Source organism: Tamandua tetradactyla, chromosome X (assembly GCF_023851605.1).
Source record: "Tamandua tetradactyla isolate mTamTet1 chromosome X, mTamTet1.pri, whole genome shotgun sequence".
NCBI lineage: Eukaryota > Metazoa > Chordata > Mammalia > Pilosa > Myrmecophagidae > Tamandua > Tamandua tetradactyla.
Window position 1 is genome coordinate 60,567,839 of NC_135353.1, and position 13,262 is coordinate 60,581,100.

Genomic DNA, 13,262 nt, shown 5'->3' on the forward strand with positions numbered 1-13,262 from the left:
ATATGTGTCTATTTCCCTTTTCAGTGTTTGCAGTGTATTCCTCACGTATTTTGGGGCATTCTGGTTCGCTGCATAAATATTTATGATTGTTATGTCTTCTTGTTTAATTGTTCCTTTTGTTAGTAGATAGCATCCTTCTTTGTCTCTTTTAACTGTTTTACATTTGAAGTCTAATTTGTTGGATATTAGTATAGCTACTCTTGCTCTTTTCTGGTTTTTATTTGCATGAAATATCTTTTCCCAACCTTTCACTTTGAACCTATGTTTATCTTTGGGTCTAAGATGTGTTTCCTGTAGACAGCATATAGAAGGATCCTGTTTTTTAATCCATTCTGCCAATCTATGTCTTTTGATTGGGGAATTCAGTCCATTGACATTTAGTGTTATTACTGTTTGGATAATATTTTCCTCTACCATTTTGCCTTTTGTATTATATATATCATATATGATTTTCCTTCTTTCTACACTCTTCTCCATACCTCTCTCTTCTGTCTTTTTGTATCTGACTCTAGTGCTCCCTTTAGTATTTCTTGCAGAGCTGGTCTCTTGGTCACAAATTCTCTCAGTGACTTTTTGTCTGAGAATGTTTTAATTTCTCCCTCATTTTTGAAGGATAATTTTGCTGGATATAGGAGTCTTGGTTGGCAGTTTTTCTCTTTTAGTATTTTAAATATATCATCCCACTGTCTTCTAGCTTCCATGGTTTCTGCTGAGAAATCTACACATAGTCTTATTGGGTTTCCCTTGTATGTGATGGATTGTTTTTCTCTTGCTGCTTTCAAGATCCTCTCTTTCTCTTTGACCTCTGACATTCTAACTAGTAAGTGTCTTGGAGAACGCCTATTTGGGTCTAATCTCTTTGGGGTGCGCTGCACTTCTTGGATCTGTAATTTTAGGTCTTTCATAAGAGTTGGGAAATTTTCAGTGATAATTTCTTCCATTAGTTTTTCTCCTCCTTTTCCCTTCTCTTCTCCTTCTGGGACACCCACAACACGTGTATTTGTGCGCTCCGTATTGTCCTTGAGTTCCCTGATACCCTGTTCAAATTTTTCCATTCTTTTCCCGATAGTTTCTGTTTCTTTTTGGAATTCAGATGTTCCATCCTCCAAATCACTAATTCTATCTTCTGTCTCTTTAAATCTATCATTGTAGGTATCCATTGTTTTTTCCATCTTTTCTACTTTATCCTTCACTTCCATAAGTTCTGTGATTTGTTTTTTCAGTTTTTCTATTTCTTCTTTATGTTCAGCCCATGTCCTCTTCATGTCCTCCCTCAATTTATCGATTTCATTTTTCAAGAGGTTTTCCATTTCTGTGCGTATATTCAACATTAGTTGTCTCAGCTCTTGTATCTCATTTGAACTATTGGTTTGTTCCTTTGACTGGGCCATATTCTCAATCTTCTGAGTGTGGACAGTTATCTTCTGCTGCTGGCGTCTGGGCATTTAGTCAGATTTCCCTGGGTGTCGGACCCAACAAGGTTGTAAGATTTTTCTGTGAAATCTCTGGGTTCTGTTTTTCTTATCCTGCTCAGTAGGTGGCACTCATGGCACACGTTTGTCTGCGGGTCCCACCAGTAAAAAGTGCTGTGGGTCCTTTAACTTTGGAAAATTCTCGCCGTCCGGGAGGTTCGCTAGCCGAAGCGGCTTGGAAGAGTGCCAGCCGGCCCGGGGTCCGAACGCGGGGAGGGTCGCTGGCCGCCGCAGCCCGGGAAAGTGCCCGTCCGAATTTCCTAGTCAGCCCAGGGCGCCAAGCGTGGTGGGAGGGCGCCAGCCGCAGCGGCCTGCCCGGGAGAGTGCACCGTTCCCGGGGAGTCACGGGTTTGGAAGGGCCCTCCCCCGTCACCGTTCTCCGCGGCCTGGGGATTTCCGATCCAATTCTCTCAGTTGGTCCGGGGGGCTGTGTGTGGTGCGGGCGCCAGCCGCCGTGGTTTGAGGGGACCGCCTGTCCAATTCTCCCAGCCGGCCTGGGAAGGGGGAAGGGAGTGTCTCCGGCTGCTTGCCGCCCCGCCCGGTGAAGCCCGCACCCCTCGGTGATCTCACCAGAGCGGGTTCTCTAAGCCAGCCAGCCGTTCCAGGATGGGGTACGCTGTCTTTTTTATATCTGTCATGGCTTTGGGAGCTGTTCTGTGTCGTTTCTACTCCCCTAGTAGCTGTCCTGGAGGAGAAATGTGCATCTTAAGCATCTTCTTGGTTAGGTGGGATGCCACTTTCCTCCTCCAGCTCTTCACGGTGCTCGCGCAGGGACGTGATGGGGCGGTCCGGCCTGCAGAGGCAGAGCAGCAACGCGCAGTCTCTGAGGGCCTGCGGCACGCCGTGGGTCTGCGTGTACAGCTCATGGCCCCGCAGGCTCTCCTCTGGGCGGCACAAGGACGACAGGCCACGGTCAGAGGACGCCAGGCGTCGTCTTCCTTCCTGTTCTGGACGACGTGGTGCGCGTGCTGCGCTGCACGCTGCTCAACCCCTTTGCCGCCGTGCGCCGCGCCTCTTTTCACTTTTAACATGACAAATTTTTTGGTAGCGTTAATTCAAAATTCACTTTAGTGAATGATGGGAGCATAAATTATTTATGCTGTATGTAATTTTTAAAGTATAAAGAATCTAATATTGGGCAGTGCAATGGTGGCTCAGCAGCAGAATTCTCACCTGCCATGCGAGTTCAGTTCCTGGTGCCTGCCCATGGGGGGGAAGAAATCTGATATTGTCAAAGGGAAAAAAATCTAAGTCACTGTTCAGAAAGTCAATATTCAGAAACTGTTAAAAATTCCTCATTGTCTCAGTATTATGTCAGTTACTAGTGAATTTAGTAGATATTCTTTATCCTGGAAATGCCTGATAACTAAGCACTTAAAACTGTTTCTCAGCTGTCCATAGTAATTTCCCACAGGGTATACTATGTTAGTGTTTTTAAATGCTGACCTGGTTACATTTTCAACAGGAGATTCATAAGAGTAGTGATATTAAATAGAGTAGAGTAGCCACAGAGATATGCTTTAATAAAACACAGCTCAGAAGATTCAACAGCTCTTAATGGATGGATGTGAGAAGAACACCCCCCCCCCAAAAAAAGGAAAAATTTCAGGATAAGAACAGAAGCAAAAGAGGTTTTCATTGACCTCCTTTTCTCTACTTCTAGACCTTTACATCCATACTGACACCATTCACCAAGTGCTTTGAAAAAAAGCCTCTTGGTTGGCCTTGTACTTAACTTGGGAATCACTGATCTAAAAGAACCATAGATTAGCAAAAGCAGAATGCAGTTTTTATGTTTTTGAAGTTTCATTTTTATTGTTAGTATTTGCAAAGGAGTTAACTTTTATAATGATTTTTAGGTTGCTATACAATAACGAAAAAGGGAAGATTCCTTTTGAGTTTATGCTAATCAAAGAAATAGTAGATTTAATAAAAAAAAAATTAGGAAGAGATTGCCCGTACTTACTTAGAAGACTGCCTTTTTTAGGGTATCACCAAAAGTTTGCCTGTTTCACCTAACAAAATTATAGTGGTCTTTGGGCTAATACCTAGAAAAACTACAAAAACATCCTACCCTGAAGTGATTTCAGATATTTATTGCTTTTAAATTTAGTAGTACCATGTGAGGGCAATGATATATAGATGCCCCATTTTAAGCTATATACATTTTTAGAAATATTATCTGTAATTGGTGATGATGTAGGAGCTAGTCATTTTTATTGTATTTTCAGTAGTATCTGACCATATTTTCTTAATTGCATATAATTCAAGGTTTTAAAGGGTCTAGACAATTTGGGAGGGGGTCAGCATCAGAAATTATAGAATTTAATCTGTAGTGTTGATTGTACCTGCAAAATAGGGTGGTGGTTTGGCTGTCTCATCGAAATAATTTCCCTTTGTCTAGTTCTTGATTGTCATGAGCCACAGTCTGGAAGTGGGGGTAAAGATTCTTGCCATCTACCTTCTTATTCTATACAGAACACCAGAATGGTTGTTCCCACTACAAATAGAATAACATAGCCCAGCACATATTGGGCACATGTAAATGAATGTTTTCAGTCTCTGGCCATCATAAATGACCTTTATAACCCAAAGTCAAAGCTTTGGAAAGAAAACATTGATATTCCTTTCCAAAAAAACAAGGGGAAAATAAAAACTGCATTCTCTTGAAAGTTAAGTTATAACCTTTTCTTTCTGTTTCTATGAAGTAGACTGTACTAATAAAACTGCCAATTTCTTTCAGGTGGGTGTACATGGCATTAGAATAGAATTCATCAATGAAAAAGGATCAAAACGCACCGCCACCTACCTACCGGAGGTTGCAAAGGAGCAAGGTCATTGTTGTGCTTTATTTCCTATAATTTGGTGAAGAATTTAAACAAATATACAAATTGAAATGCGATATCTGACCTTGCAGTTATGTCCAATAATTGATCAATGTCAAATTATAAGAAATGATTCTACATCACTGCCACTGCAATGTCTGTCAAATTTGTGAATTGCTCACGCAGAAGTTGAATGTCTGCACTAAAGTTTGACAGCATAAACATATAAAAGTATACTTTTACAAAAGTAAAGATCTGTAAAACTTTTCCTTTAAGCAACAATTGCTTCCAGATTGAGGTGCTATTTTCCCATATTCCACTGTGCAGTAGGCAGCCTTGGAGCATATACAAGCCTTTTGTTTGATAGTCAGCCAAGATAGTTCATTGTCAGTATCAAAATGTTTCATTCTTAGGCACTTGCCTTTACTTAGTGAACTAATATTAAGATTATAGGTTTCCCATTAAGATTAAGATTAGGGGCCTTGATAACTCATGAAGTTTTAGTGTTTTATATATATGCTTGGTCTGTAGTTCCTAATCAACAAAAATTTTCCTATTTCATGGATGTAGCACAAACCTTTATGTACTAATACTGTCAAACAAAATAACTTTTCGCTCTGTAGTATTTTGTCCTTTCTACCCATTACTAAATTCTAGTGTCATATTAGTTGAAATTAATATTTATTCCTTATCTTACGGAGGTTTTCTTCTCATCAGAAAGTATTTGTAATTTGGTTTTCCTGTGTTTGTTTCCTATATGTGTGAGACATAACAGCCAAATTTTACATCGTTAATTGCCAGAATGAGAGAGTCAGTCTTTAAAGCAGCTAGCTGAAGATTTATTTCCACTGCTTTAGAAAATGACTCAAACCTGCAGTGAGTGTCATTAATCTTGTAAAACATACTGAAGAGATAGAGTGCCTCAGATATTAGTATCTGACCATCCCATGTCAGAACCAGTAGAAATGTCCTGGAATATTGCACAAAAATGCACTTGATTGACTTCAGAAGTTACCATTAGGAACAGCAATTACTGTGACCAGAAATTCTGGATACACTGAGTTGGCACAGTGACATTTAGGCTTTTCCCTCCTTTTTGAAGATGTCACTGAGAAGAAGATACAGTGTTTGTAATTTGTTACAAAACATTATTGAGCAGTTTCTGCCAACCACCTAGATTTCTTGCCTTTAAATATGGTTGACAAAAAGAAACCAATGTTAAGGCACTTTGGATACTTAGAATTTAAGGTGTGTGGTGGTTAACTTGCTTCGCTACAGGATTCAGTCTTAGCTCTTCTGTGTAATTGTTTTGGGAACCAAAGGAATTGATGGCATTTGGTGACAGTGATAGCTGTACTCTACAAAACTGTCTTGTATTTAAACAAAGTTGTTTGTTACGTGTACTTGAATAATATTTTGTTTGGTTGACTCTCAACAGGATGGGACCATATTCAGACAATAGACTCTTTACTAAGGAAAGGAGGATACAAAGCTCTGATCACTAATGAATTCAGGAAAACCATAAAACTGACCAGGTACCAAAAACATTTTCTAGTGCAAGGCTGACTGGGACATTTTTATGTGTATGCCTATAACCCTTTGATTTCTTTGGTCTCTCTAACTATACTTGCTTCTCTTTTCAAAAAACAGAGTGGAAATGAATGGCAGGGCCATACCAAGGGTGGATATAATGGAACTCTACTTGGCAGTAAAAACTATGATATATAAGCCCATCATTCTCATCTTTAGCTCTATGTGATTACTCTGGCTTTGTAAGAGCAAGTTCTCTGAGACTTTAGAGACTGCATTATTGGAGAAAATGCCTGAACTAGATATTGGCTAGTCACCAAATGACATTACTTAGCAGAATCCCAGGATTTAGATAAGCATTCTTCAACTTTGAATTTAACCTTAGAGTTTTGGCAGTGAAACAATTCTACATGAAAGCTTGCTGAAAAGCACAATTGAGCCAGACTCACAAATGCTAAGTAAATTTCAGCATAAAATAATAGTGATACTTATTTTAAAGGAAAATATCAAGCATTTTAGGAAAATGGGTTGCTGTTTCCATTTATTTTAATTCCACAAAATCACAATGAATGCCTATACTCTACAAGTGGACTGTTCTAAGCTCTGCGGGGTTACAAATTTGAAAATGCCTCCATCTCCACTCTCCCTGAGCTCTGTACACAGTCAACAGGAATAGAAGAGAATGTATAAAAATAATTATTAATACAAGGCAAAATGTTATGGGTGGCGTGAGATCACAAAGTAGGGAAAAAGAAATTCCAGGAGGTGTGGGGGGAGGGGAATAACAGAAGAGTTCAAAGAAGGAGGAGGTAGATTCGAGGCAAATATTGGATAGGTAGAGAGCATGGGAGGAAAGGGATTCCCTCAAAGGAGGATCTTATAAGTCAAGGCATGTATAGAACAAGTTCTGAAGAATGGTATATTGTCTGGTTTGGCTGGCCTCTCAAAGTGTATATAGTAGGCAGCCATTAAAGGAAAATATGACCCAGAACGTAAGTTGGACCAGATCATGGAGGGCCTTGAGTTGCAGACTAAGAAGTTAGGGCCCGATTCTTTGGCATTGAGTAGCTATTGAAGGGTTCTAAACAGGGGAGTCAGTCAGGATGGATTTGAAGAGGTTTAGAATTGGAATTGGAAGCAGGAAAATTAGCTAGCAGACATTGCTATTATGTAAGAATCTGTGGCAACAATCTAAAAGAAGTGAAATGGAAGTAAAGTGAAATGGACTGAGAGTTTGGATTACTGGGTTTTGATCCAGTCCTGCTGCTTAGTAGGTGTGTGACACTGGGCAAGCCACTACTTCTCTCTGGGCTTCTGTTTCCTCATCTATAAAATGTTTTCTAATGACATTTCTAGCTCTGACATTGACATGTCATCTATTTCTTGATGTTAACTTTCTCTTTTCCCTGACTTCCTTTCAGGTACCGAAGTGAAAAGATGACCCTTAGCTATGCTGAATACCTTGCTCATCGCCAGCATCATCATTTCCAAAATGGCATCGGTCATCCCCTTCCGCCATACAACCATTATTCCTGACACTGAGCCGCACAACCAGTCATTGGGCCTCTCTGCAGACCTCTTCCCAGGAGACCCTACCCCTTCTTGGTCTAGCTATCTCTTTTACTGTACCATTTTATGATGATAGTTTCCGTTGCCATGGTGAAGCTTCAGTATCATCAATTAAGATCATCATGGTAACGGGAAGGAAAATGGCATTTGGTAAGAAGGTCCTGTTATATATTTTAGATCATTAATTTTTTTTTTGCAGCATATATTCTGTTTGGGGTTTTCTTTCCTTACAATATTTTACAGAATTTTGCTTTGCTGTCTCAATCAGTTTTCTGTCTTTCTACCCTTCTTGCCTGCCTACCTGCCTTCCTTCCATCTGTCCTTCAACTATAGATGGAAGAAAGTTTGCAGTTTTTAAGGATTTTTAAAGATTTTTCTTTAGTTTTTCTCAGTAAGATAGGTATGTTTTGATTGTTTGGGAGTAATTTGGGTCAAATTCAGGTATTTGTATATAACTCTTGAATTTGTCTAAAATTCAGTTTGTTATGAGAATTTAATATGTGGGTCCTTAAGTATATGCTTATCCCATGGCTAAAACACATGAACTTTGGTTTTAAGATCTACCATTCTTAGGGCCATGACAGGCTTGTCACAGAGAGTGAGGGATCATTTATGCCTACTGTAACTGGTTATCGTAAGAAAGACTGCCTCATTGCTTTGTAGAATCAACTCACAAACTAAAACACTGTCTTGAGAAAGTACAAACTACCTTTCAAATATGCTACAGAAATCACTTTCAAAAACAGTGAATATTCAGAAGAGAGCCAACATAGAATTTAGTGCCTTTGAGAAGAGTAGAATTAAGTGGAATTAAAAGGGCTTAGAAAGAAGGCAATTATAGAAATATTCTTATAACATTTTATTGTTTCTATCTGTGAAACAACAGATTAGACTAATTCCTTACTCTAAGTATTTTTTAAACTGAAAACAAATTATTTTGAGCAAATAACCAAAAAGAGACATTTGTCTATTATATATTAATTTAAATTTGTTAGCTTTAGATTTCAATAATTCACAATTGGCCAGCGACAATTTTAGCTACCATTCAAAGAAATGGTAAAGATAATCTAGTGAAACAGAAGTTCATATATACCATGATTTCAGATATGTATATCTGTCATGGGGACAATATTGACATTTCAGAAATACTATGAAATAGCTTGAATCACTTTCTAGCACTACATACTTTTGAAAGAAACACATTTACTAGGTTGATATTATCATTACATCTGTAAAACTGGAGTTGGCATTTAGATATGGTATAGTTAGAGCCAAGTTCATTTGCAGAGCCATTCTTCCCTGATGAATACAAAGAAAACTACCTGATGTCAATAGGAGGTCTGTATATCCCTAGGAAAAGAACAGATTCTGGAGAAAGAGTACCTTCGTTTTATGTTAGTGTCTATGTGTGTGTATATATGTATATACACACAAATATTTTCCAAACAGGGAACCAATATAACAAGTGATGAATGTAGGTATAGTACAGGATATATGTTCTAAAACTATAAGAAATGCCACTAAAATTGAAATGGTATGGGTTTCACATATAATTGCTGTGATGAGTGACAGACTGCTAGTAGAGAGTTCAAAATCCCTTTTCTAGTGAGATAATTGGTTGAATTTCTTCTGCCTGCCATTATGGTAAAGCAAACTGCTTCAGTTTTTGATGGGACTTCTTATAAGATTGTTGGTATTCCTTGTTTAAATTATCATTTTCAGTTGTGATGCCTTAACTAAGAAAGCCAATTGCTTGCCTGAAAATGCAATCTTGGTAGCCAATTCCATTGAACCTTGAGACTAGTCAGAATAAGTTAGTTGTTTAGCTTTAGAAAGAGATAATGAGTCCTTTTGTTTCTACTTGGGAATATTTTGGAGCAGATTAGTCTATCAGTATAAAAAGAAGTAGTACCCAATGGAGACTTTTTCTTGCCCTTATAGGGAAACTGAGCACAAGCTGAATGATATTGTCTGCTGCAAAAAAAAAAAAAAAAAAAAAAAAAAAAGTAAGTAAAATACAACAAGCAAACTGAAGAGAGATAAAATAGACCAATATTGTTATGAAATCCATCTTATCCATCATCTCATCAGTTTAACAGGCTCCTTGTCCTAGGTGAGCTTATGGTTAGAAGAGTTTTTAAAAAGAAAAGATCTATTACATACATATATATGTGTGTATGTATATCTATATCTATAGATATAGATATAGATATATATATACTTACACATACATATATATGTGTGTGTTTATGTATTTAACGGTGCTAATCAATCTTGAGCAGGTCACGTGACTGGTCATGCGGACTCTAAAATCATATCAGATTTTTTTAAATCCTTGATATATGCAGATGTTATACAGATTTTCTTACCAGTGTAATAATGTTATACTGAAGAAATAACCATCCTGCAGGCTTCAAAGGACGAGGTCAGCAATATTTCCCACTGTGGCTTGGGGGAAAAGGATAGTTTTGTCTCCTTTTGAATTCAAATTAACGCACAGTGCATTTTTTGTCTCTAACTAGCTGTTGACTCAAAGACTTTGTAGTGTCAAGGGTATTCTACAAACTGTAATGGTGTGCTTCAGACTTTCACCTTTGTCATATATTATTACAAAGCTGTTAAATATGTGGTTTGAATTAACTTTGAACATGTTGAAATATGTAGCATGTGTTTTTTTAACTCAGACGAAGATTTTAATTGCACAGATTGTGTTCTAGCCAGTTGTGGTTTATTTGTTTAGAAACACAAATGTGAATTGCGCTCTTATCACCAGAATATTGTATAAGTTCAGTGACCTTTAAACAGCTCAGAAGTAATACTTGAATTTCATTTAAGTAGCACAAAGTTTACATAGCCCCTTTCAAACATTAATCAGTTTCATTTAAGTTTTCCGTTTTCAAATGCAACTGGGTATTTTTCCTCTTGGAAAATAGTACTTATTTTACTTTGGTATGTAGCAAAAGGCTTCCATTTCTGGAAGGGTTTTCTTTTCTTAAACAAGTCACCCAGGTACCAGATTCTAAAAGGACAACTGTTTCCCCCTCCTCCTCCAAGTGGCCTTCTGACTGCACAAGAATGTGCTACTACCCTTCCCGTTACATGTGAGGTCAGTATAACTGATGGAGGAAGTGCAAGACTTGCTCTACCCCCGCCACCTGCTTAAAGCAGTTATAAGATGCTCAGTCCAGTGCATACAGTCCCCATGCCCAGCACATCGGAAGTTTGTATACTGGCCTCTTTTCTTGTCTACAAGTATGCAGGAAATTCAAAACTGTCATTTGGAATAGGTTCCATCTCTTACATGTGTTACATCAAACCAAAGAAGCCCCCAGCCATGCCCAAATGCTGCTCTAAAAGCCTGCCTTCCAGTCCTTACAAAAACCTTGCAGGATTAAATGTGTTAACTTTTTTATTTTTGTACAGTTTCTAAGTGATTTTTGCTAGTGATGTTAAATTGAATTAAGTTTATTTGAGGGGTATGAACACCTCCTCTATTTAAATAAACTGGTGACTTTCCTTTTATTTTTTAAAAGTGGAAACCCATTGTGTGCCTCTCAATTTAAGGGTTTCTGATTACATTATTCTTAAGACCAGCATTGATCCTTTATATACAAAGATATGTTTTCCTTGTTTTTTATTACTGTTTCAGAAGAAAATAAACCTCTTATTTTGCTCTGGACCCAGTAACTGCGCTGGTACATAGACGCACTGAGAAAATAAACTTTTGTAACCACCTCTGACTGTTTTTGTATATCAAAGTTGATTACTTTTGAAATATTTGGATCTAGTTTCTAAGTTATTTTAGTGTTTTATATGTTCCCCGACATTACTTTGAATCAGTCACCAGCATAATGAATTCTTGGTGATGCAATGGTGAGACTTGTAATGAGTAAAAAGCTACCTGGAGTAGCTCTTTTTCTTCTTTCTTAGTAACCTGTTTTTTTGATTACAATAAGACATTACAGATTACCTGAAACCCCTTCCAATATAACTAGATCCTCCTTCCATGTTTTATTGCTTAATAGTTTGAATAAACTATTGGAAATGGGCATTTTTTATGAAATGTATGGCTTTAAAAATATTTTAAAATAAGCAGAAAGAAAAAACATATGAGAAGGTTTATGTGGGTCTGTAAGGTATGGCTGTGGAAAGATATTGTAGTAGTTTTGACACTATTGTTATTACCTTGAAAATCATTTACCCAATAAAACATTAAAACCAGTATACCTTTTGTTGTTTCTTTATGTAACCTGCTTTATTTTAGGATCTTGGTCTCCTCAGTAGTTCTGACTTAAAGGCTAATAATCGAGGACTTTGAAATAATATACTTAAGGAACTGATATGGATATATTTCCACACTAGTACTTGGGAACCTCACCTGCCTATAACTGCTCCCTGCTGTATGGTTTGCCCATGTCATTCTTTTGTCTAGTCCTGAGTCTGGTTTGGCAATACAGCCTAGACTTTATCGGACAATCTACCCATGCCACAGATCTAAGGCCAGCATCAGATATGAATTCCAGTGGGAGCTTAGCTGTGCTTAAACCCACTCCAAATTTCTTCCAAATCAGTGGTTATTGGGCATTTGTCCTCTTTGTGAGCTGTTGAGGGTGGGGTGGGGGTGAGCATTAAGAGGTGCTATTCAGTTAAACTATTTGATGAAGTAGGAAGGCTTTCCTCTGCTATCAGGACTTTGCCATTTTCGGGGGGCAGGACAGAATCTGAAAATGCCATAGACATGGCCACGCCGAGCTTGTACACATTATGCATACCACACAGAAAGTTGCTTTTCCAGGGCTAGATAGGTATGAAATGAGCCCTGCCCCAACCTTGAGCTTGGGGAAAATGCCAGATAAGAGCCTACATCAAGAAAGGTGTCTCTTGATGTGTCACCTCTATCAGCTGTAAACTTATCTCATTTTCTGTGGAAAGGCTACCAAGACTTTGCTGAAGTACTTCAGGCTCTTTCTGAATTACTTGCTGTCTCAGTTTCACTGCATACATTTCAGGATTAACTGCTAGTGAATATATGCAGGAGAGTCTTATATCACACTGTCTCTAAGCCCACTACCGTCTTAGTTTTATGATGCATGCTTATGTCAATCATAGTGGCTAAAAACAGCCATCTCAGATCCTAGAGGAGTACTGTGATTTCAAATAGTGCTCCATTAAGGCTGCCATATGCTACAAGTTTACACATTTCTGATCATTTGTGTTTAATGGCACATAAGAATTGTTTAATAGTTTAGACAATACTAATATATTCAGGTTAGAATTAAGTAATGTAATGAGCCCACAACATTCTTTTTTATAGCAGTAGTGGTTAACTCAATGGTCTGGACAGTTCTACCTTCAGTAATCACATCCCCACTTAATTCTTGCCAGAGTTTCAGCATTTCCTGTTTAGATTTCTTGCACCACTGAAAAGCAGTGTGTACACACTCTAAAGAAGGTGGCTGTATGGGTTGAGGCCATTTCTCTCTGCTGATTGGGAAGCATTCCACATCAAGGGACTATCAGTGTGACTGGGGTGAGGAGGGGTATTTTGCTGTTGTGAAATCACACCTCATTTCAGATTTGCCAGCCATGAGGGCCGGTGAATGACTGCTGGCTCAGCATGGCAGCTCTGACCACAGAACGCAGGTAAGTGTAGATTTGTAGCTAGGCTACAATGGTAGCCCATCTGTTTGCCTGCAGGAAGAATAGCTGAACGGAAGGATGCAACTCAGGAAGATCCTTTGTATACTGTTTTGCTTACAACATTAAGAGGTCCTCCTTCAGAACTCCAGCTCCACAGCTCCTGTTTCAAATACGAAGCCCGTTGGAAGAAATCTTTCAAGAGCTGCAGTCATTGCCTTAGGTCATT

General features: G+C 38.4%; 1 protein-coding gene across 1 annotated transcript in view; it reads left to right on the forward strand.

The window, feature by feature from the left end:
- The window catches only part of AMMECR1 (AMMECR nuclear protein 1), a 143,953-nt gene extending 132,028 nt beyond the window's left edge, over positions 1–11,925 (forward strand). Inside the window, exons 4-6 of the mRNA XM_077146555.1 lie at positions 4,216–4,306; positions 5,736–5,832; positions 7,249–11,925. Coding sequence (XP_077002670.1) covers positions 4,216–4,306; positions 5,736–5,832; positions 7,249–7,363 — 303 coding nt within the window. The 3' untranslated portion in view covers positions 7,364–11,925. The remainder of the gene's footprint in view (positions 1–4,215; positions 4,307–5,735; positions 5,833–7,248) is intronic.
- Positions 11,926–13,262: the final 1,337 nt, after the last annotated feature.